The sequence below is a fragment of the Nicotiana sylvestris genome, chromosome 9, assembly GCF_000393655.2.
Source record: "Nicotiana sylvestris chromosome 9, ASM39365v2, whole genome shotgun sequence".
Lineage (NCBI taxonomy): Eukaryota > Viridiplantae > Streptophyta > Magnoliopsida > Solanales > Solanaceae > Nicotiana > Nicotiana sylvestris.
Genome location: NC_091065.1, coordinates 93,441,022 through 93,465,879, shown reverse-complemented (window position 1 = coordinate 93,465,879; position 24,858 = coordinate 93,441,022). Strand labels below are relative to the sequence as shown.

The 24,858-nt window shown below is 39.9% G+C and overlaps 1 protein-coding gene across 1 annotated transcript; it reads left to right on the top strand.

Moving 5' to 3' along the window:
- Positions 1-1,246: 1,246 nt before the first annotated feature.
- LOC138877925 (uncharacterized) lies at positions 1,247-2,609 on the top strand. The gene is made up of 2 exons (XM_070157570.1): positions 1,247-1,400; positions 1,945-2,609. Exons 1-2 carry the CDS (start codon positions 1,247-1,249, stop codon positions 2,607-2,609), a joined length of 819 nt encoding a protein of 272 aa, XP_070013671.1.
- Positions 2,610-24,858: the final 22,249 nt, after the last annotated feature.

Genomic DNA, 24,858 nt, shown 5'->3' with positions numbered 1-24,858 from the left:
GTGCAAATTTTGGGGTTGGTTGTGGATGATCGAGAGGTCGGTTGCAGGCATTCATCTAGGAGACCCAAGGTAGTTCTGTAGGCATCTGTAGGCCCTGGTATCCCATCTTGTGTTTCTACATTCCTATTTTATATTCTTTCGAGACATATGTACTTTTATTTCATACCAATACTTGTAGATATTCATAGAATGTTCATGGGTTGTGACACAAGTTTCTGGGTAGTAACAGTTTCAGTATTTTAATAGTATATAAATCACCAGTTTATTATGTACTTACGCATTTATTTCAGTTTGATTTAGTTTTGTTAATTGTAAATTCTAAAATATAAAGGAAAAAGGCAAATAGAACTCTAATGTTGGCTTGCCTAGCGAGTGCGATGTTAGGCGCCATTACGGTCCTGACAAGTTAGTATCAGAGCGCTAGGTTGACTAGGTCTCACAATTCATGAACAAGCTTAGTAGAGTCCGAGAGATCACTACGGAGACGTCTGTGCTTATCCCCAGAGGCTACAGAGTTAGGAACAATTTCACTTTTATTCTTCTCTGTCGTGCAATTTGATCTTCCCAATGCCAATTGAACTCTCTACTCTTGTTCCTTCGCGGATGGCGAGAACACATACCGCTTCATCAGCTGATCAGTAGCCCGAGCCCCCAGTGGCAGCTTACATGGGGAAGCGGATGAGGCTGAGGCCGTGCTAAAGGCCGAGGCAGGGGTAGGGCTTAGCCCAGAGCTCGAGCAGCAGCACCAGCGGCGGAGCCTTGGGTAGAGTTTGATGAGGAGGCTCTGGCTCAGTCCGTTCCAACGGGGCCAGCTCAGGTTCCAGAGGGGTTCATCGCTAACCCGGTACTTCAGGATGCTTTGGTCCGTCTAGTGGGCCTTATGGATAGTGTTACGAGGTATTACGGAACATAGGGATAGTGGAGACCAATGGGGTCGACTTTGCTACCTTTCGCCTGTCATGTTCTGCCAAGAAATAGTGGAGGGATTTTTGTTTTTCCAGACCAGCTGGGTCACCACCTCTCACTTGGGACCAGTTTTCTCAGCTATTTTTGGAGAAATATCTTCCTATTACTTAGAGAGAGGACTATCGGAGGCAGTTTGAGCACCTTCGGTGGGGTTTTATGACCATCACTCAGTATCATACCAGATTTGTTGATTTGGCTTCATTCTCTTCCTATACTTCCTACCGAGAGAGAGAGGGTGAAGAGGTTTATTGGGGGACATGCTTAGCCTATCAGATTGCAGATGGCTAAGGAGTCAGGGAGTGAGATTTCTTTCCAGGATGCAACCAATATGGTCAGACGAGTTGAGATGGTGTTAGCTTTGGGGAGTGGTCAGGGGTCTGAAAAAAGGACTCGTCACTCTGGTGGATTTAGTAGGGCCTTATCTGGAGGTCAAGGTACTTTCGATAGGGGCTATCTTCCCAGGCTGTTTCATTCAGTACTTCAGACATCCCATGGAGCTTCGGGGGTCATGGTCCTTATGTACCTCCTTCAGGGTAGCCAACTTATAGTGCACTACCAGCTCATATCAGAGCGCCTCCTCTTCTGAGTTATTATCGCGAACAACCGTCCCATCAGTGTTAGTCTCAGTTTCCTCAGCTGCAGTACCAGGATGGATGTTTCGAGTGTGGTAAGTATGGGCATATCCGGAGAACTGGTCCGAGATCAGTGGGTGTTCAGTCACAGTAGTAGAGTTCCCATGCCATGATCCCGACACCACCTACTCAGCCAGCTAGAGGTAGAGGTTAGGGAGCAAGAGGTAGGGGTCAGGCTGCTATAGGTGGAGGTTAGGCTGTTAGAGGTGGAGGCCAGGCAGCTAGAAATGGAGGCCAGCTAGCAGGAGGTGGTCCTAGGGATATGGTTCAGAGTGTTAGGGCCCAGCCCCAATGTTATGCTTTCCCAGTGAGGCCTGAACCTGGGCATTCAATGTTGTTATCACAGGTACTATTTCAGTTTGTAGTAGAGATGCTTCAGTTCTATTTGATCCAGGGTCTACATACTCCTATGTGTCTTCTTATTTTGCTTCATATTTGGTTGTGCCTCGTGATTCTTTGAGTGCTACCGTGTTTGTGTCCACACCGATAGGGGATTCTATTGTTGTAGATCATGTATATCATTCGTGTATGGTTATTATTGGGGGTCTTGAGACTAGCATTGATCTCCTACTTCTCGATATGCTTGATTTCGATGTCATTTTGGGGATGGATTGGCTATCACCTTATCATGCTATATTGGACTATCACGCCAAGACTGTGACCTTAGCATTGCTGGGGTTGCCTCTATTAGAGTGGAGAGGGACACATGGTCATTCTATCAGCAGGGATATTTCTTATATGAAGGCTCGGCGTATAGTCGAGAAGGGGTGTTTGGCTTACTTGGCTTATGTTCGTGATTCTAGTGCGGAGGTTCCTTCCATGTATTTTGTGCCAGTTGTTCGGGAGTTCCCAGAGGTATTTCCTGTAAACCTGTCGGGGATGCCACCCGACAGGGATATTGACTTTTGCATTGATTTGGCTCTATGTAATCAGCCCATTTCTATTCTGTCATACCGCATGGCCTTTGCTGGAGTTGAAAGAATTGAAGGAGCAGTTGCAAGATCTGCTTGATAAGGGCTTTATTAGACCTAGTGTCTCGCCCTGTGGTGCACTAGTATCGTTTGTATAGAAGAAGGATGGGTCGATGAGGATGCACATAGACTATCGACAGTTGAATAAAGGCACCATCAAGAACAAGTACCCATTGCTGAGGATTGATGACTTATTTGATCAGATTCAGGGTGCCAAGGTATTTTTAAAGATTGATTTAAGGTCTGGCTATGATCAGTTGAGGATTAGGGCATCCAGTGTCCCTAAGATTAGTTTTCAGACACGATACAGACATTATGAGTTTCTAATGATGTCATTAGGGGTGACAAATGCCCCGACCGCATTTATAGATTTAATGAACCGGATGTTCAAGCGTTACCTGGATTCCTTTGTGATTGTTTTTATTGATGATATCTTGATCTACTCCTGTAGTCGAGAGGAGCATGACAGTATCTTCGGATCGTTCTTCAGACTCTGAGAGGCAACCGGTTATATGCTAAGTTTTCGAAATGTGAGTTTTGGCTAAGTTCAGTTGCTTTCTTGGGTCATGTTGTATCATTAGAGGGTATTTAGGTGGATCCTAAGAAGATTTAGGCAGTCAAGGACTGGCCTATACGTACATCAGCTACAGAGATTCGGAGTTTCTTAGGTCTGGCAGGTTATTACCGTCGGTTTGTGGAGGGGTTTTTATCTATAGCAGCCCCGATGACCAGGTTGACCCAGAAGGGTACCCCGCTCAGATGGTCGGATGAGTGTGAGGAGAGCTTTTAGAAGCTCAAGACTACTTTGACTACGGCGCCGGTATTAGTGTTGCCTAAAGGTTTAGGGCCCTAATAAGAATATTGTGACGCATCTCGTAATGGAGTTGGTGTGGTATTGATAAAGGGTGGCAAGGTTATTGCATATGCTTTGCAGCACTTGAAGATTCACGAGAAAAATTATCCATTTCATGACTTGGAGCTAGTAGCCATTGTTCACGTGTTAAAGATTTGGAGGCACTATATATATGGTGTGTCGTGTGATGTGTTCATGGATCATAAGAGTTTGCAGTATGTTCAAGCAAAAGGAGCTCAATTTGAGGTAGAAAAGGTGGTTGAAGCTATTGAAAGACTATGATATCACAATCTTGTATCATCCCGGAAAGGCCAATGCGGTGGTCGATGCTTTGAGTAGGAAGTCAACAAGTATGGGAAGCCTTGCATATATTCCAGTCGGTAAGAGACCACTTGCATTATATGTTCAGACTTTGGCCAACAAGTTCGTGAGGTTTGATGTTTCTAAGCCCACTCATGTTTTAGCTTGCATAGTTACTCGGTCTTCCTTGTTTGAGTGTATTAGAGATCGGCTTAATGATAACCCTCATTTGCTTGTCCTTCGAGACACAGTGCGGCATGGTGATGCCAAGCAGGTTACAGTTGGAGATGATGGAGTTTTGAGGATGTAGGATCATGTTTGTGCCTAATGTCGATGGGCTTCGCGAGTTGATTCTAGAAGAGTCTTACAGTTCCCGGATTTCTATTCATCTGTGCGCCGCTAAGATGTATCAGGACTTGCGGCATCATTATTGGTGGAAGAGGATGAAGAAGGATATTGTTGCATATGTAACTTGGTGTTTGAATTGTCAGCAAGTAAAGTACGAGCATCAGAGTCCTGGTGGTTTGCTTCATAAGATAGAGATTCCTGAGTGGAAGTCGGAGCGTATCACTATGGATTTCGTTGCTGGACTCCCATGGACTTAGAGGAAGTTTGATGCAGTAAGGGTTATTGTTGCTAGACTGACTAAGTAACCGCATTTTATTCATGTGCCAGTTTCCTATTCATCAGAGTGGTTGGTAGAGATCTATATCCGTGAGATTGTTCGTCTTCATAATGTGCCCATGTCTATAATTTTTGATTGAGGTACGCAGTTAACCTTGCATTTCTGGAGGGCAGTGCAGCGTGATTTGTGTACGCGGGTCGAGTTCAGCACAGTTTTCATCCTTAGACGGACGGACAATACGAGTGTACTATTCAGATCTTGGAGGATATGCTCTGCACCTGTGTTATTGACTTTAGAGGTTCTTGGGATCAGTTCTTGCCATTACTGGAGTTTGCCTACAACAACAGTTATCAGTTGAGCATCCATGGCTCCCTATGAGGCATTATATGGTAGACAGTTTCAATCGCCGATTGGGTGGTTTGGGCCGGGGAGGCTCGGTTATTGGGTACATGTAGTGCAGGATGCCTTGGATAAGATTAAGATCATTCAGGATAGACTTCATACAGCTCAGTCCAGGCAAAAGTGTTATGCGGACCGTAATGCTTGATGTGGCATTCATGGTCAGATAAAAAGTGTTGCTTTGGGTATCACCCATGAAGGATGTGATGCAGTTTGAGAAGAAGGGCAAGTTATCCTTGATTGAGTGCGAGAGGTGGCCTACAGACTTGCGTTGCCCCCAAGCTTATCAGCAGTACATCCAGTATTTCATGTGTCCATACTTCGGAAGTATCACGACGATCCATCCCAAGTGTTAGACTTTAGCGCTGTCCAGTTGGACAATGATTTGACCTACGAGGAGGAGCTGGTAGCTACTCTAGACCGGCAAGTTCGTCAGTTGAGATCGAAGAGTTATCCTTCAGTTTGAGTGCAGTGGAGAGGTCAGCCCGTTGAGGCATCTACATAGGAGTCCGAGTCCGATATGCGGAGCAGATATTCTCATCTTTTCACCGACTCAGGTACTTTTCTATGTCGGTTCAAGGACAAACGGTTATTTTAGAGGTGGAGAATGTGATGATCCAAAAGTTCATCTTCTGTTTTAGAACCTGATTCCGTGTTCTGAGGCCTTAAACCTTATTTTATCTCTCCTCGATTTGTATGTGCAGTCCTAGCGTATTTCCTAAAACCCTTATGTGAAAAATGGATGAAATAATGATTTATGGCCTAAAATGTTAATTTTTGCTGACTTCGGTCAATGTTTTGGGTTAATGGACCCGGACCCGTGTTAAAATATGGGACCTAGGCGTATGCCCGAAATCGAATTCCGAAGTCCCAAGCCCGAAAAATGAATATTTGATGAAAATTGTAAGACTGAAAATGTAATGATTTAAAGAAATTGATTAATGTTTGATCTCGTTGGTATCAGGCCCGTATTTTGGTTCTAGAGCGAGGTACAAGTTTAATATAATATTTAAGTCATGTATGTGAAATTTTGTAAAAACGGAGTTTATTTGATGTGATTCGGGCATCCGATTGAGAAAAGAGGAATTTCAAGTGTTCTTAAGAATTTCATGTGTTTTGGTGTTAAATTCGTAGTATTATTTGTTATTTTGGCGATTTGATCGCACGAGCAAGTTCGTATGATGTTTAAAGACTTGTTTGCATGTTTGGTTTGGAGCCCCGAGAGCTCGGGTGAGTTTCGGATAGGCTACAGAGTGATTTGGAACATAGAAAGGTTGTTGGTATTCTTCAGCTGTGTTGCAGGCCTCAGGCCTCGCAAATGCGAGGTCAAGGTTTGCATTTGTCACTACTGTGGAGGTCGCATTTGCGAGGCTTTCATTGCAAATGCGAAGGATGTCTGGGCCAGCAGTACTCGCATTTGCGAGGTTACCTTTGCAATTGCGAAGTGAGTCTGGGAAGGGTCCGGATCGCAAATGCGATCTTTCACTCGCATTTGAGAGGTTCAATGATCACAATTGAGACACTTTCCTCGCATTTGCGAAGGCAGCATGACTGTGGAGGGCTTCACAATTGCGATAGCCCCTTTTGAATTTGCGAGTTTCGCAATTGCGGAGCTCAGGTCACAATGCGACATTAGTAGCTGATAAGTTTAGACTTAGACGGGATTGTTCATTCATTCTCCCATTTTTCATAACCAAGAAAATAAGAGGCGATTTTCCAAAGGCTAGTTCTTCCGCAAATCATAGGTAAATGATTCTTAACTCATTTCTTTCGATCTTTTACTTCTTTTCACAAGATTTCATCCTAGAATTTAGGGTTTTTCATGGTGGAATTGGGGATTTTGGGTAGAACTTAGGGATTTCAATGTTCGGGGGAGAATAGGCAATCGAGTTTTGGTCCGAATTTCGAGTTTTGACCAAGCGGGCCCGGGGTCGATTTTTGACTTTTTTGGAATAATGTTGGGAAACTTATAATTATGCATTGGAATTGATTTCTTTAGCGATAATTGATGTTATTAAGTTAATTATGACTAGATATGTGTGGATTGGAGGTGGAATCTAGAGGAAAAGAAGTAATTGAGCTTTGATTGGCCGTTGGCTTGAGTTAAGTGTTTGGTTTAACTTTGACTTGAAGGATTAGGGATCCCCAACTTATTTGCTATGTGAAAACCCATGTGTATGGCGTATAGGTGAGGTGACGAGTACCTATGCGCCGTCAAATTATCTGTTTAGCCTGTTCCTTTCCCCCATCCCAATATATTGTTCTCCTGTCTTAACTACTACATGCTTATTGGTGCTTTCATGTTTAATTGCTTCTTGTTAGATGTTGTTTTCTTTATTGAAGGTATTAATTGTTCCGTAGTTTATTGTATCACATTATTGGTTTAAGTTGGTTAATCGGTGTTTCATGTTACATTTTGGTTAGTCTTGCTGTATAGTATTAATTGATAAAGTTTCATAATTGTATAGATTTCCGTTTGGTTTGGTTTGAGGCATCAATGTTATGGACGGTTTGAGCTAAATTGCGAAATACTTTTTCTTATTGTGTGATTGGTACTGATATGGTGGGATCGAGTTGCGCGCCGCAACAGGAGTAATAAGGGTGGACAGGCGGAATCCGGTTGCACGCCGCAACATGAGGAATAAGGGTGATATATTGAGGAGCAATAAAGGTGGACTGGTGGGATTAGGTTGCACGCCGCAACAGGAGTAATAAGGGTGAATGTTCATATTGTTACTGATTATATGATGGGATCGGAATGCGCGCCGCATCATTTTGTTGTGTATGTACTCTTCTTCTGCTGTGATTTTACTCTGTAGCATTGTAACTCTCTTAAGGATTGGTTATAGCTGAGTACTGGCAAGACAACTGGGTTCCATAGTTAATTGTTGCAAGTTATTGTTCCTTTTGATTCCGTACTTCCTTTTGGCTTTGTTATAAACTGTATGTATGTTATATTTCCGTAGCCCCATCACTACCTCGTCGAGGTTAGGCTCGACAGTTACGAGTACATGGGGTTGGTTGTACTGATATTGCACTCTGCACTTTCTGTGCAGATTTTGGAGCTGGCTTTGGCTGATCGAGAGGTCGATTGTAGGAATTCATCTAGGAGACTCAAGGTAGTCTTGCAGGTGTCCGCAGGCCCTAGCGTCCCCTCTTATGTTTCTACATTCCTGCTTTATTTTCTTTCAAGACAGATGTACTTTTCTTTCATACCAATACTTGTAGATATTCATAGAATGTTCGTAGCTTGTGACACCAATTTCTGGGTGGTAACAGTTTCAGTATTTTAATAGTATATAGACCACTAGTTTATTATGTACTTCCGCATTTATTTCAGTTTGATTTAGTTTTGTTAATTGTAAATTATAAAATATAAAGGAAAAAGGCAAATAGAACTCTAACGTTGGCTTGCCTAGTGAGTGCGATGTTAGGCGCCATCATGGTCCCGATGGTAAGAAATACGGATCATGACATTGTGATCACGTGATTTTTGCCTCATACGAATTACTCCAAAATAATTCCCAAAATTAGGTTTTGTCTTTAATTATGTGTTAGTTTAGGAATTATTGTGTGATTTTCCTGATTGTTTGCATATATTTGTGTGCATGTTTAATTTATTAATGCATTAAAAATACAAAAATATAGCATTTGCCTTTAAGATTTGATTTTTACATTTTTGGAATTAATTAATAATTAGGTATTTTACAAAAATGAAAGTTCAAAAAATAATAACATATTTTTGTAATTTTAGTCAAATTGCGTGATTTTCTTTTAATTTGGCATTTAATTATTTGTGATAATTATTAGTTAGAGTTAATTAGTATTTTTAAGTTAATTTGGTGTTTTTATAATTTAATTTAGTATTTTGGTTTTAATTTTTGAGAAAAAAAAGGAATAAAAGAAAAGGAAGAGAATTAAATCGGAATTGGGCCAAATTCAATTTAATTTAAGGAGCCCAAACAATTACCCAGCCAGACCTAATCCCCAGTCCAGCCCAACCCGTTCCCTACCTGGTCCACCCCTACCAGAACCAAACGACGTCGTTTGGACACGTTTTGATCAGGGCCGTCAATTTCATTTGATCGAACGGCCCAAAGCCTTTCCCATTACCCGACCCCGACCCATTTCATCTGAGGCCGATCCAGTTTTTAAATCACTCAAACGACGTCGTCCCAATTAGTCAGATAATCCAAGCCGTTGATCTTGTTTGATCGAACAGCCTGGATCCAATTTCACCCCAGTATATATTTGTCCAAACAGACCCCACCCCCCTCAGTCACCCTCGTCTCTCTCAAATTCCCCAAACCCTAGAGACCCGCCGCCCTAATTTCCACCGGCTATCGCCGACTCCGTTCGCCACCAAACTCACACCCCAGAACCCCCTTGATCTCCTCTTTCATAATCCATAGTTAGTTTCCTTCGAACACCCTTAAAACGGTTCGATTCTTGATTTTAGGCTATGAACCCTAGTAGCCGCCACCATTTACCCTCGCCTTCCGGTGGCGGCGCCACCTCCAATCAACCCCAAACTAACACCCCTTGACCACCACAACCCCATCTTCCCTAATCCACGATCCGTTACCTTCGAATCAAACCAGAACTTGTCGAATAATGAATCTAAGCTTCAAACCCAAAACTGCAAAGTCAAGATTTATCCAATATTTAAGTTAATTTTGACTTTGCCTGTGTATTCTTGATAAGAACACACAATTAAAGTCAAAATTTGGTTTAAAAATTGAAGATTCGAAGGTTTTCTTCAGTTACCACTGACCGGTGAGTTCTTCTGTCCTATTTTCTATATTTATAGTTTAATTGGTATTATTATGATGTTCGTCTTTCCTCATCTCTTTTTCTTTTCTCTGGTCGATTTCAATTGAAAACTCGACCAATCTTCTGTTCGTTGTTTTGTTTTTCAGAATGTTGGTGAATTTGTTCTTGGTTTCATAGGTTTGTGTGGTCAGTTTGTTTAGAATCTGGAAATCATATCTCGTCTAATAACTTAGTCGGTTAAATTAAAGATTATCTTGAGTTTGGTTAAATGTGTATAATAATTGACTGATTTATGCAAGTGGTCACTAATTGAGAAACTTCTAATAGTGGTAGGGTAGAAATTGCATTACTAAATTAATTAAAAGCACTGAATTAGTGGACAATTAAGAAATTAAAAGGTGAATTGGTAATGGAGAAGGCACTAAGCTAATTGTCTATTTAAAAGAGCTGAACAGACTGGAAAAAAAACAAAGAAAAACACACAGATATAGATACAGAAAGAGAGCTTAATACAGAAGAGAGAGTCTGGTACTCGGGGAAAGTACTAAAATATACATATATAGGAGAGATTCTGAAATACTGGAGATGAAGAAGAACATGTTCTGAAAAATATTGAAAATACAGAGATTTTGAAAAGATAAGAGTCCAGAAAAAATACAAAAACAGCTAGGAATTCTCTACTGTTCTATTGCCTCAACTACTGTTCCATTGGGTTTTAAATCAATTTTGTGGTTTCACTTGCTGAATCTGGGGTTGTTGTTGTTGTTCGTAATTGCTGTTGTTATTACTGTTTATCTTACCTCCCTTTGACTCTCATTTCCAGGTATGTGTCAATCCCTGATCAACATATGAGAGGCAAAGTTGAAGTTCTATAGTCAAATTTGAGGATGAAATAATAAAATGTTGTTTGTTTAATTGATTGTTAGATTTTCTTATGGTTTCTTTCAATATGCTACAGTTTACTCAACGTATGCAGATTTTTGCACAATCAATATTGTAATTCATCTGTTAGATTAAATTTGAACTTGTAGTAATGAATGGACTGTTTCAAGCTTTTAATCGATATTGTTCAAAGCATGTCGAGTCTGCTTTTTGATTTGTTAACGATACCTTAAGTTTGAAATATCATTCCTTAATTTTAGATTTGTTATATGTTCAACTGGTAGAGACCCTCCTCTGTTTTCAGTTAATTCTTAAGTTTTAATGCTGATTGGGAACTCGAGTCTTTCTAGTAGTTAATTTTCCTGGATCTGTCTAGTTAAAAGTTGGTTACTTAGTTCAAGGGTTGAGGTTTCGTGATTGTTTTCATAATTGGGGAAAATATATGGATACGTAGCATAAATGAGCTTGTATGTCTGTTGGAATTTGGTTTAATTACTCACGAATTATCCGGTTAAAAGAGGAATCCTGGCATGAGTTATGTATTATTCAAATAGGAGTCAACGTTTGCTTTAAATTAATTTAAAGTCATGTGATTGGTATAATAAGCATTACCTTTGGTTAAGGCATTGTGATCTAAATTATAAGCATTTCGTATCGTTTGGGTCAAATGGTATGATCAAAAAAAGGATTCAAGCATGTTCCAGATTAATTTTAATAGGATTGGGAATTGGATCCATTTTATTTGCTTCAAAACAATCTGATACTTGCAAGTTTAGGAACTAGATGTTGGGTCTCTTTGCTCAAATGCATTGAGCTCTCGAACTTGGGCTCATTCGTAGGCCCAAATGAGATTACCTCTTTTAAATAAGACTTGGACCCTCTCCTTTCATTGGGCTTTTGATTTGCTGCACTAAACTGGGCCATTCCTCTTTAAAATAGTCGCCTCATGCTAGAATTGAAAATTCATTCATGTGTGCGCATCTTTTGGGCCTAGTGTAACTGTTTTCTTGCAAATTGAATAGTGGATCTTTAATTTTCAAATTTGTGGATCTTTTCCCATTAGTTGGTTTGGAGATGTACAATCTTTCACGTTAATTTTAATTGGACTAGTTTGAATAACTGTTTGTAATCTCACCTAGATTTCATGTGCACAAAGGAAAGAGATGAATGAACTCATATTAAAATGTTAAGTTACGTCCCTATTTCGATAATTCGAGCGGCCACTGGATTTGCATTGTACTTGACTATTTTGCATTGCCTATGGCAATTGAGAAATGAATGTTGGAAGTAGATTTGATGTAACTTTCAATGCGTGAATTAATATGTATATAATTTTCTTTAAAAGGTGAATTGTCTAATGATTTAGGCGCAATTTAATGTATTAAAGTGATTATGTACACGTTCGCGTGACATAATTACGATTCTAAAAATCAATTCGGAGCATGCGTTCCCTCAACTTCGAACCAACTTTCTCAATAATAAAATGATTGCTAATAGGCCACTAAATTAATTTTAGTTCATATAGTTTGAGGTGTGCCATCAACAATTTAATCATACATAGCCCTCGTATTAATTTTGATATAAACATGACAAATGTTCGTAGTTTGCTTTAGGCACGTTTAATATACTATCGTGGTTGTGGACACGTTCGCGTGACATAATTACGATTTCTAAAAATAAAATAGGAGTATGCGTTTGTGCAATTTTTGTCAAATTTTTTAAATAATAATAAAGTGTTACTAATTGGGGACACGTCCGCATGACATGATTTTTGACGCACCAAACAAACGGGTACACGTACGCGTGACCTGTTTCAAGATAATTTTCTTAATTAAAAAGCAGTTAAAATTTAAAATTGCAAATATGTTCGAATTGTTCTAAATCAGATAATTAAGCCGGATATAACAGTTGAGTGACCGTGCTTGAACCACGGAACTCGGGAATGCCTAACACCTTCTCCCAGGTTAACAGAATTCCTTAACCGGATTTTTGGTTCGCGGACTGTATTATAGAGTCGACCGTTCCTCGATTCGGGATTTTAAATAGGTGACTTGGGACACCATAAATCTCCCAAGTGGCGACTCTGAATTGAATGTAAATAATCCTGTTTCGATTGTCCTTTAATTGGAAAAACTCCCTTATATTTATACCCTTTCCGGGGTGTGTAAAAGGAGGTGTGACGAACATAAGGTGCAATAAATGACCTGTATCTTGAGAGTCATCCTACTCTCATAACACAACAAATAACACTGGATCTCATTGTGAGTTCGAATAATCAAACCACCTCACAACCCACCTGGCATAATATAGATTACACGGAATAGCTGGCGACATAAATAACATCCAGGGCCCGAAGATTCCTCCGTAAACAACGCTAAGCTGAAATGAGCCCATCCGGCCTGCTATGGGGCCTACATTCATTGAGATCCACCCACGGACCTCAAGCTAATTCTTACCATACTGCACTGGGCTAATAACCTTTCAAGGATCCACACTACCCCTTTTCCCATGACACACAAGAGCAGCCGCCTAATTCGGAACAAACTTCCACAGTTCACAACCAAATGAACAGAGTGCCTTCCAAGCCTAAACTCTCACATTAGTGATAGTGCCATAATCTCCATACTTGGTTTCAATCTTCTATCAATCAAGTGACTACATATCACACTTATACAATCTTCCCGTGGAATACGTTCCCACGACCTTCCGCACCAGGTAACAAAGTATGCACATCCATAGCACCAGCCATACAATATTGTAAAGCGAATCGAGAATCCACAGATCAGTACACAAAGCCTCTTACACAGGACACCGATCTCGGTGACTCTAAAGACAATACCAGCTTACTCTAAACATCTGAATTCTTTCCTGCTCATCCAAGCTCGTAACATTCTTATCTACACCGAACCAAAACCTTGATCCTCAACTTCCAATTCCTATGCCGCTCACTGCACCTAACATGCCAATATGCGAGAGTACAAGAACTTCCTCATAACTCCTGAACCACTAATAGAATAAACACTCCATCATATAGAAACCTTTCACTTAACTCATTTCAGGAGAACCATTGCAACACGCGATTGAATTCCCATAACCGCAGAAAATACAAACCTCGAGTAGTGGTCTAAACAACCATAATTCTTCCAGGATCCATTTACACATAATAGGCCAAAATACTCGAATGACTCCATATAAAATCAATTACGACGATCGTCAAGCCTCGCACGTATCGCCACAAATCACATGTATAACTTAACACAGTGAAGGAACTGATCATTACCACCATCATGTCAATCCAACCATTGCTAACCTATCGGACCTCATAGCTCCATTTAAAACATAGCGAACCCAAATTCCCACTCATCTTGAGTGACCTTATTCCATGAGACCACTCTGCCTCTACAACCCACGAACCATCACATACCCTCCTTGTATGCGTATTCGCATCTTCAATTGGTACACCCATTTTGGAAATTCCTCTATGAACCCGAAGTTATTTTCTCTTATTCCTCCAAAAATACACCGCAGACCAATGATAACATAGAACACCCCAAGCCCCTTTTATAATTCACTACAAAATCTCGACACTTAACCACACCACGGACTCGAAATCCCTAGGCACCTCACTTTAATTTTGACCTGACCAGGGCCATTGTTGAGAGTTACCCGCTCTGACTTGTTCCCGAATATAGTCCAACTCCAAGGCCCTTCAAGCATATAAACACCATCTCCAAGAAGCAACCGGCTGAATTCCATTCCTTATACATCATATCCACACGAAGCACAGACTCTAAGTCTTCCCAAAACCTAAACATGAACCGATAAGGCCAAAGATAGCACATATTCCTTAAATCCTTTGCTCAAATTACCACTGATGTCTTATTTTCTAGGTCGTAATAACACATCAATACATCGATAACTAGAAACCGCACAAGTAGACAACCACGCAGTCTAATCATAGACGGTGGGGCTCTCCCACTTAGCTTGAAACTACAATTACATAACCCTAAGACCCACCGAGGTTCCTTCTTCCCCATTGGCATCAGCTAAAAGTCCAACAATGCATTCCAAACTCGAAGTCATGTTGCACCCAAATAAAAATCTATAGACCTAGTCAATTTCCACCATGAATTTTCCAAATGGCTCCAGACTTTCCTCAAGGTGTGTGACCATAATACCACAAAACTCATATGTTACTCTGCCACTCTCCCACTTTGGTTCAACCCTCTCCTTTAAGCAACTCCTCGACTTCTACTTTTCACACTTGACCTTGTAGCAATTCAACCACCACAAAATGCCTCCCACATGTCCTTCCTTGTCCTTCGTCGCCTAATTGTTGCCCCAAATCCGAATCCATCTCTTTAACACCCAAAAAAATGAGTTGCTACCAACTCTAAACCTCTTATAAGATCATCTTTCTCGGGTCATCAATACTAGAAGTACTAATTAGATTCCGAAATTGCTACACTCAATTATCTCTAACAACTACATCTTAGACACCATTTCACAATACCCTACCCCGAAGGAAAATTGTAAAAGGCCATAACATCGGCGAACCTTAACGCATTCAACAAGGATGATAACAACACATCACAATTGAGAACACTACCATGCTCGAAAATACCAAGCCTCGTTACTCCATCAACCCAAATCTGAACATTCCTAGTCTGATTGCCTTTTCTCCATCGGAAATAGAATACTGAATCTCTATATCATGCATAGTGTAAAACCTCCTTTCAAGTCATTCACTGCCTTAACGCCTAAAAAAACATCCTACCATTACACAATCACGGTGTAATAGAAACACACGAATCATCATAACAATCAATTCCAAATCTCAAAACCTTAGGTAATACTAATGCTGAGTTGAAACAACAAGACGGCCTTCCGAAAGACGACAGAAATAGTCCAATGAAATCCACAGGTAGAAACATCTTGCACCATATCTGTAGTACCATGACAATTCCTCGATTCCCAATCCATAACAAGCGTTTCACGTCGCATAAGATTGAATAGGAAAGAAATAAAGGTACAATCCTCAAAAGGATCAATTCTCACGATGAGGAATAAGAAGGGAAGTGCTCCTAATAGCCTTGTATCCTATCGAAGAAAAGTACAGACGTCTCTGTATCGATCTGCAAGACTCTATTAGACTCGCTTACTCATGACTCGTGAGATTTAAGTGAACCTAGTGCTCTAATACCATGTTGTCACAACCCAAAATTTATTAAATATCGTGATGGTGCGGACTTCACTGTCAGGCAAGCCTACAATAAATACTTAATTTGGTTCTTATTTCAATATTTCAGAAATCATATTTTCCCTTAATTCAATAGTAAAAGATGGGATTTACAAAATAAATAATAATAGTTTTAATTATTTTATTACAGGACAATCCATAATCACCCAAAACCCGGCGTTACAAGTGCATTAGCATCAACTAGGAATATAAAATAAAATACAACATCTGTTCGAAATGCAAATTGGACAGAAGAAATATAAATACTCTGAAGGAGACTCTGCTGGCTGCAAGTCGTAATATGGAGTGCAGCTCACCTAAGTCCTCGCATGTATACATGCCTCTGCTCTCAAAGTCCACTAAACATATATGTACCTGCACAAAAATGCGCAGCAAGTATAGTATGAGTACGTAAATCCACGTGTACCCAATAAGTATCTAGCCTAACCTCAGAGAAGTAGTGACGAGGGGTCGACATCGACACTGACTAGTGGTCCAATGATATCAGGTACTGTAAAAGGGTAAATAAACATGATGCAGAGTAAATAAATGAAATACACAAGCATAAAATACGTGACACAAATTCCTCTCTTTACAATGAACTCAAGCTTCCAATTAGAAATTCCCTCTTTAACCGAAGCACACATATCGGTATAGTGGATCTCATCAAATAGATTGTCAAAATTCAAATCAGAAAAAACTCACGGATACACTAGCTTCTTATCAAATATTATGCCCAATTCCATAAGGATATGATATAGGAAATGCCGAGGCGTACGACCCGATTCAACAAAAATATTTAAATTGTGCACTGCCGAGAGTCGAACGGCATGAACCATAGATGCATCTATTAACCTGCCAAGGCAAACGACGTACTCCCATGAGAGTGTGGTAAATAAATCCTGCCGAGGCGAATGGCCCAATCCCATAAGATGTGAAATACATAATCCTGCCGAGATGAATTGCCCGATCCTATTAGAATAATAAGAATTGAGAGGCCCTTGATCCTGCTCACGAATAAACTTGTTAGTTGTAATTTCTTTAACAAAACCTTTAAATGAAACATATATATCACGAAAACATGCCTTAAGAGGAGTAAAATTATTCGATGACTAATCATGAACTCATGAAGTCTCTACAATAGCAAGCATGGTCTCAAGTAGAAATGTAAAACAGAGGAATTTAATAGGCGAGAGACAGCTCAAATAGTACATCTATAGCATGATGTGAACCTTAGCCTACCCGGACAATACCATGAAAGTAGCTACGCATGGGCTCTCGTCACCTCGTGCGTAAGTATCCCCCACAACAAGTAGCACACATCAACATACAACACATAGGAGTAATTTTCCCATCACATGGTTAGACATGTAACTTACCGCACTCTGAAGTTCCATAATTGGCTCCAACATCACTCTAACACCTAGAGCCGGTGTCTGTCACTCTAAAACTAGTCAAGAAATGTGCAAACAATAAAAAATATACTCTAATACTTATAATAAATCAATTTATAACAACTTCCAACTCCGCTCGAAAAGTCAATAAAGTCAACCCACATGCCCACTTGCCAGTATTTCTAAAATTATTGACAATAAATATTACCCATAACTCATATGGTCTATATTCATAAATTCATCCAACTTCGTCCATGAATTGACCCTCAAATCAAGAATTTACCAGTTTTCAACTTTGGGGCTCAAAATCCCAATTTCTACAATCCAAACACGGATAAAAAATATAAACCAACAGAAATAATCATGGAAAATATCAAAAGAAAGGTCAGATATTTACCTCCTTGTTGAGACGAGAACAACGCCGCAAAAATCACCTCAAACAAAGCTCTAGAACTCAAGATATGCCTAAAATACTAATATTCTCGGTTTAAACACTGTCTAGGCGATTTTTCTTCATCGCCTTCGCGGGAGACCTTTGCGTTCACGAAGAGCAATTTTTCGCGTTGACCGGTCAACCCAGAAATCCTTCTTCGCATTCGCCGAACCTCTCTCGCGTTCGCGAAGAACAAATCTTCGCACCAGAAACCAGCAATTTTGTCCAACACAGAAATTGGCATAACTCTCACATACGACATCAAAATTCGACGATTCTTGTTGCTATGGCTCTGTAATTATGATACGGATCTAATGGTTCAACACAATCACAAATAAAGGGTCGTTTTCTCAATATAATTCCCTTTATGCCCAAAAAATGACGTTGAAACATCAAATAAGAGTGCGACACAACCCAAACACACTCGCGACCCCCAGGACCTCGTCCAATACCACAAACCAATCCGATAACATAACACGAACCTGCTCGAGGCCTCAAATCACATCAAACAATATCAAAATCATGAATCACACTCCGATTCAAGCTTAATGAACGTTAGAACTTCAAACTTCTACATTCGACATCGAAACCCATCAAATCATGTCCGATTGACCTCAAATTTTGTACACAAGTCACATTCGACATTACGGACCTACTCCAACCTCCATAATTGAAATCCGACCCCGATATCAAAAAGTCCACTCCCGGTCAAACTTCTCAAAAACCTTCAAATTTCTATCTTTCGCCAAATGACCCGAAAATTACCTGCGGACCTCCAAATCCACTTATGGACGCACTCTCAATACCAGAATCACCATACATAGCTATTACAAGACTCAAAATCCCAAATGGACATCGATAACATAGAAATACACCTCAACCCAAATTTATGAAATTCTTCCAAAATGCCAATTTCCACAATAGGTGCCGAAACTCTTCCTGGTCATCCAAAACCCGATTCGGACATATGCCCAAGTCCAAAATTATCTTACAAACCTGTTGGAACCTTCAATTCCTCATTTCGAGGTCGTTTACTCAAATATCACACTTTAGTCAATTCTTCCAACTTAAAGCTTCCGAAATGAGAATTTTCTTTCCAAATTAACTCCGAACTTTCTGAAATTCAATTCCGACCACACATGCAAGTCATAATACCTGAAGCGAAACTACTCAGGGCCTCAAACCGCTGAACTACGCGCTAGAGCTCAAAACTACCGGTCGAATTGTTACAGTACACAGGCTATTTGTTGTAAAACCCCATTTTTCACTAAGTCATAACTTGTTTCTCCTTATTTGAACTACACTAGCATAGGTAACTATCCTGTTTTAGTTAGAATAGCATGCCTACATGTTTTTACTACTTACATGAACTTTGTGCAGCATGTTTAGTTAAATTACCTGCTTTCTTTGCCTTGAACTTAGTCTAGACTGTAGGTTTTCTTGCTGTAACTGTTTTTTTGTATTGATTAAGCTGCATATTTACTTTGGGACTACGAAACGGTATTCTGGGAGATCCCTTGTACTGCATATTTACTTGGGACTACGGAATGATATTCCAAGAGATCCCCCAACACTGCATATTTACTTTGGAACTATAGAACGGTATTCTAGGAAATTTCCCTATACATTTACGTTTGGGACAACGGGACGGTATCTCGGGAGATCCCCTGTTGTTATCATTGCTTTCTGAGCTGTTGTCTTTCATTGATTCTATTCCTGTTAGTTTTTTGTATTTACTTTTATTGTGATATTTCATTCCACCTTATTTTATTATATTTATACCAGTAGGGCTCTGACCTGATCTTGTCACTACTCGACTGAGGTTAGGTTTGGCACTTACTAAGTACTGTTGTGGTATACTCATTCCCTTTCCTGCACGTATTTTTCGTGTGCAGATTTAGGTTCATCGTACTCGCCTTATCACTAGTTAGATGTTGCTACTTATTAGAGACTTCAAGGTACATTTGACCGCACCCGCAGATCCTCGGAGTGCCCCTCTATCCCCTTATGTTCATTTTTCCTTCCTTCTATAGAAATAATGTATAGAACAGTTAAGACTTCTTAGTAGCTTATGACTTGCAGCTTTCAGAGTTTTTGGACTTGTTTTTGGACTTGTTTCGTACATTTCGTACAATTAAGACTTCTTAGTAGCTTATTTCAGAGGGAGAAAATGGGTCGTGACATTTGATCAGTTCTAGACCTTGCAATTGCGACCTGGCGTTCGCAATTGCGAACCCCGCAAATGCGAGAAAACCTTCTCAATTGCGTAGACTCAACATCTCTGCGATCATCACATTTTGCGATGATTTGTTTGCAAATACAAATAGTAATCATCCGCATTTGCAACCCAAAAGATCCCAAATGCGACCAAGCCTCCCCCAGCCCCACTTCGCAAATACGAAGTCTTGTTCGCAAATGTGAACTTGAGGTGCTTCAGCCACTCTTCGCAAATGCGATGAGTTTCTCGCAAATACGAACCTAACAAAGGCTGCAAATGCGAAGCCTAACCTCGCAATTGCGAGGTCTGACGCCTGCACCAGAACTGAAACACACCGGCACTACTCCTACGTCGAAAATTCACTCCGTAGCCTATCCGAAACTCACCCGAGTTGCATCGGGGCTCCAAACCAAGCATGCCACAAGTCCAAAAACATCATACGAACTTGCTCGCACGATCAAATCACCAAAATAATGCCTAGAACTACGAATTGAGCACCAAATCAAATGGAATTTTCAAGAAAACTCATGAACTTCAATTTTGACAACCGGACGTCCGAATCACGTCAAACCAACTCTGTTTCTCACCAAATTTGACCGACAAATCATAAATATAGTAATAGACCTATAACAGGTTTGGAACTAAAATACGGATACAATATCAATAAAGTCAAACATTGGTCAAACTTTCAAAGTCGTTAAGCTTTTAAACTTTCAAATTTCAACAAAATGCGATAACTCGAGCTAGGGACCTCCCAATACGATTCCATACATATGCCCAAGTCCCAAATCATGATCCGGACCCCTGGGACCATCAAAATATGGATCCAGGTCTGTTGCTCAAAACGTTGATTGAAGTCAACTCAAATGGATTTTAATGCAAAAAATTCATATTTTCTCAGTTTTTAACATAAAAGCCTTTCGAAGAAACACCCGGACTGTGCACACAAATCGAGGAGATCTAAGATGAGGTATTTAATGCTTCAAAGAATAGAATTAGGTTCTAAAACATAAGATGATCTATCGGGTCTGTTTAACCAAAAAATAGAATTTTAGTCAAAGCTAGAATTTAGAAGAACGTTGGTTACTGATAATCAAAAAAATAGGTAGAAGAAAGTAATTTGGGGTAATCAGAGTGTAATCAGGAGAAAAACAAGTTATTCAAAGTATATTCCAATCGTATATTGTGTTTACAAGTGACCAGATACCTCCCTTTTATAGGTATCTTGAAGATATGCATTTTTCCCAAATCATAATGAGGATATTATGAATAATTAAAGACATTGAATGCTATGTTACACAATCATTGTAATCAACACAAATTCTCTAACGTATCTAATATTTAATGTCTGTCGAATTCCGTATCTGCGCTCTTTATTATGGTCAGATCCATTCCTTTTGATAAATGACTTAAATAAGTACGGGAGTTGAATCCTTCGAATGTCCTCTCCTACCTTTTCCTTTGCCTTTGCTCGTTTCTATTGCTGCCCGTGCCTCTTGACTAATTATAATTCTTTGACTATTTGACCAATCCACGTGTCTCAACATGTCACATACATATATAAATGCAATTTTTCTCAATACATATAGTCCCCCCACTTTCCATTTATTCATCAATTGAATATTTGGGAAGTGGATTTCATTAAAATGAGAATTTTTGTCACCATTAATGCTATGACAAAATTGACGCTTCAATTGTCACTTCCATTTAATATTACGTACACGTATCGATTTTCCATTGGCTCTGCAGTTTTTGCAGCCTTTTTCAAGGTTTTTACGGTTCCACTATTAATGAAGTGTCAGTTCTTATAATTATGGTCTTTCCACCTCTGCACTTTTACCTTTGGCAGTTGCTTATCGGTATAAATATAACTTTTTCCCTTGTCATTTATCACATAAAGCTTATTGAACACTTATTTCTCCAAATCTCTGTTTACTTCTTCCTTAAATCATTCTTATTTGATATGTCTTCTCCAAGCCCTAACCCTGAGAGAGTTTCCATTACTGACTCCTTCCCCAATGCCCCTGTTAGGCACAAAAGGGGAGGTAGACTTCGTAGTTTAGGATCTACTCGAGGTGGTTTGTCTATGCCTTCTTCTGGTTCTGGTCCTTCCTCTAGAACCAGAGGTTCCCTTTCTCATAAATCTTCTTCTAGGGGTAAATATCATTCTGAACCTTTACGCAAACCTTTAGTAGATGAGATAGTCCCTTCATAATTGTCTTTTTACTATGACAGGGAATCTCTTAGAAACCAGGTTTCCGCATTAGATCGTGTCAATGCTTACCCCACTCAAATTATAGAGGTTTTGACTCCTGTGGTTCGTAAGGACTGTCATTGGAGTAATGATTTTCCCATTATTATCCCTAATCCGAATCAGAGGTTTACTTCCTATTTAACTGGGTTCTCTTTTCTTTACACTTACCCTTTTACTTTAGGGTTTAGACCAGCAATCGACCCAGTCATTCTTGAATTTTGACGTTTCTTCAATGTCTGCTTGGGTCAAATTGGCCCAATCATATGGAGGGATGTTGCCTATTTAAGGTATTTAGCCACTAGAGCCGAAGTTCCTTTTACTTTCCCTCACTTGATTCATCTTTACTCACCTAGGCTTTTTCGTAATGGTATTTTTACACTAGTAGCCAGGAGTAAGAGGGTTTTGGTGAGCCCTGAAGATGACAAGGATCATGGCTAGTATGCCCGATTTGTTGCTGCCCCCACTGTTGGTTTAGTGGGTGAAGATAATGTTCCCTTCCCTGAGAAGTGAAATTTTGCACGTAGGTCTTTTATCCCTCTCGTACCTTCTTCTTTCAAGTTTATCAGCTTTTCTAATTTTACCCCCCCCCCCTTTATTAGAAACCATGGTAGTTGTGGGGGATGTTCCCAATTTCCGTGGTTGGGTAGATAAATTGCTGAAGATCGCACCAACGGATTGTAGATCTTGGAAAATACTTTCTAACCGCTTAGGTTGGAAGGTAAAGACTCATGGTAAGAGTTCACATTTTGTTCTTTTCGTGCATATATTCTCCTTTATTGTTTTAACTTTTATCATTCTTTTTTTCAGGATTTGCTATTCGAGGGGTTACTGCTGAAGCAGTTGCAGCCTATCGTGTCTCTTTGGGAACCCATACTCCTTCGGGAACCCGTATCTCTTTAGAAAGATCCCGAGAAATAGTCTTGGGTTCCTCTTCTGCGAAAAGGAAGGCTGCTGAAGAGGAAAATTTTGAAGAAGAGGAAAATGAGAGTTCCCTGGTAACGAGGCCACGACTTAGGAGATGCATCGTTTCCGATGACGAAGCTGAAGTTTCGGTTTCTCTTACCGAACCTATTGAAACCCCAATAATAATTCATGATGATGACATCACTCCCTACGATACTCGTGAGTCTATTAACCAACTTTTCGTTAGTGGATTTGGTTGTGAAGATGTCGGGCATGTTTTAGACGAAGTACCTTTATCGTCTTTTTCATTACTCGTGCCTGTGATTCCTTCTTTACCGGCCCCAGCTATTTCCGTTCCTTCTTTTATTGCTCTTACCTCTTCTTCGGCTCCTCATTTGACTATTCCCCCTCCTATCGTTCATCATACTGAAACAGGCTCTTCAAGTAGAAGTGTCGCTATGAGACGGGTAATTATTGAAGTTCCTGCTGAGAGCAGCCTTTTGAAAAAGTCAGGTCAGGCGGATGTATGGCTGGAGCCTCTTATTGGCCCAATTGAAAAAGCAAAGCTAGAGAGCCACAGTTCCCTGACTTTAGTGAATGATATCGTGCATGCCACTCTGAAGGTATTTTTCTTCTCTCCCATTTTTACTTTGCAAAATTTTTCATCTTTGGGATTCTTATTTCCTTTTTTTTAGGCCAATCTTATCGGCACAGAATTGATGAAAAGAATTGCCCATTTGGAGAAGATAGCACGCGACTCTCAATTGGAAGCAACCAATTGGAAGGGGCAATTTGAGAGTACACAACTTGATATAGAGAACTTACAAGAGAACAAGAATACCTTAGAGCAGCGAGTACAGGCTTTAACTTCAGAATTGGCGGTTACAAAATCCTCTTCAAACCAAGCAGAAAAAGAAAAAGAGCATCTCGAGTCCTCCTTCTCAGAGGAACTATCTAAAGCTAGTGAAGAGATCGGAGAATTAAAGGCTCTTTTAAACCAAAAGGAAGTTTACGCTGGGGAGCTTGTGCAAAATTTGACTCAAGCACAAGAGGACCTCAGAATCTCTACTGATAAGGTGTGTGCTTTAGAATGCTCCCACGCCTCTCTTCAAGCTTCCCACAGCTCTGCCTTGGCTGAAAATGAAGAGCTAAAAAATGAGATCGCTGCTTGGGAAAAGGATTATGAGATCCTTGAAGAAAAATCTGTTGTTGAGGCAAGTTGGGCATTTTTGAATTTCCATCGTGATACCCTACTTGAATCTAGCCAAGAAAACTTCAACCTGGAGTTGGAGTTAGATAAAATCAACGAAACCATTGAAAAGGCTCAACAAACTCAGGACTTCCCTTCTCCCATGAACGAAGTTCCCATGGCTGAAGCTCTCATGAATGTTGAAGCTGATACAGGTATCTCGACTATTTCAAGCCCGATCGAGCCTATTGCTGCAAGCTAAATTAAAACCGCGCCTGCTAATGCACCTGCCCAAATTGAGCTTGATGCTATTGACGTTCCTGCCTCAATACCACAAACTTCTTAGTGACCGGTTTTAATCATTCAAATGATTTTGTTTTTGTTTTAATTTTGGAAAATTGTAATCAAAACCTTAGCTTCATTTGAGGGTTGATTTTGGAAACGCCAGTCCCCAAGTCTTTTTATGGGGCAATCTAAACAATTTCGTAGTTTTATGACTAAGTTCGAACTTAGTCTTAGATTTTTTTACATATTAAGAAGTTTTTCATGTTATTATTTTAAACTTTTGTTTGCTTTATTCTCGCCTTTATTTTTAAGGACTTACAGAATAATTTGCATTTTTGTTTTCCGAAAATGCTTCTGTTAACCTCATAATTAATTTAAACATGAGTTTTATAAAAGAGGACCCTTTTATATTCCGACACTTAATGAAAAAGACGTCTCAACTTCATAATGGTGTTATCATACGATAAATGAAATAGGAAAACACATGTTTCTTTGAAATAACTTTGACAAGCTTTGAATAATACTTTACATGTATTTGAATT

Excerpts from the sequence above, each read along its gene's own strand:
- LOC138877925 (XM_070157570.1), top strand. The coding sequence starts at position 1,247 with ATGGCTAAGGAGTCAGGGAGTGAGATTTCTTTCCAGGATGCAACCAAT. Across the intron at positions 1,401-1,944 it reads GGCCTTATCTGGAGGTCAAG|GTACTATTTCAGTTTGTAGT; the intron begins GTACTTTCGATA and ends TTGTTATCACAG.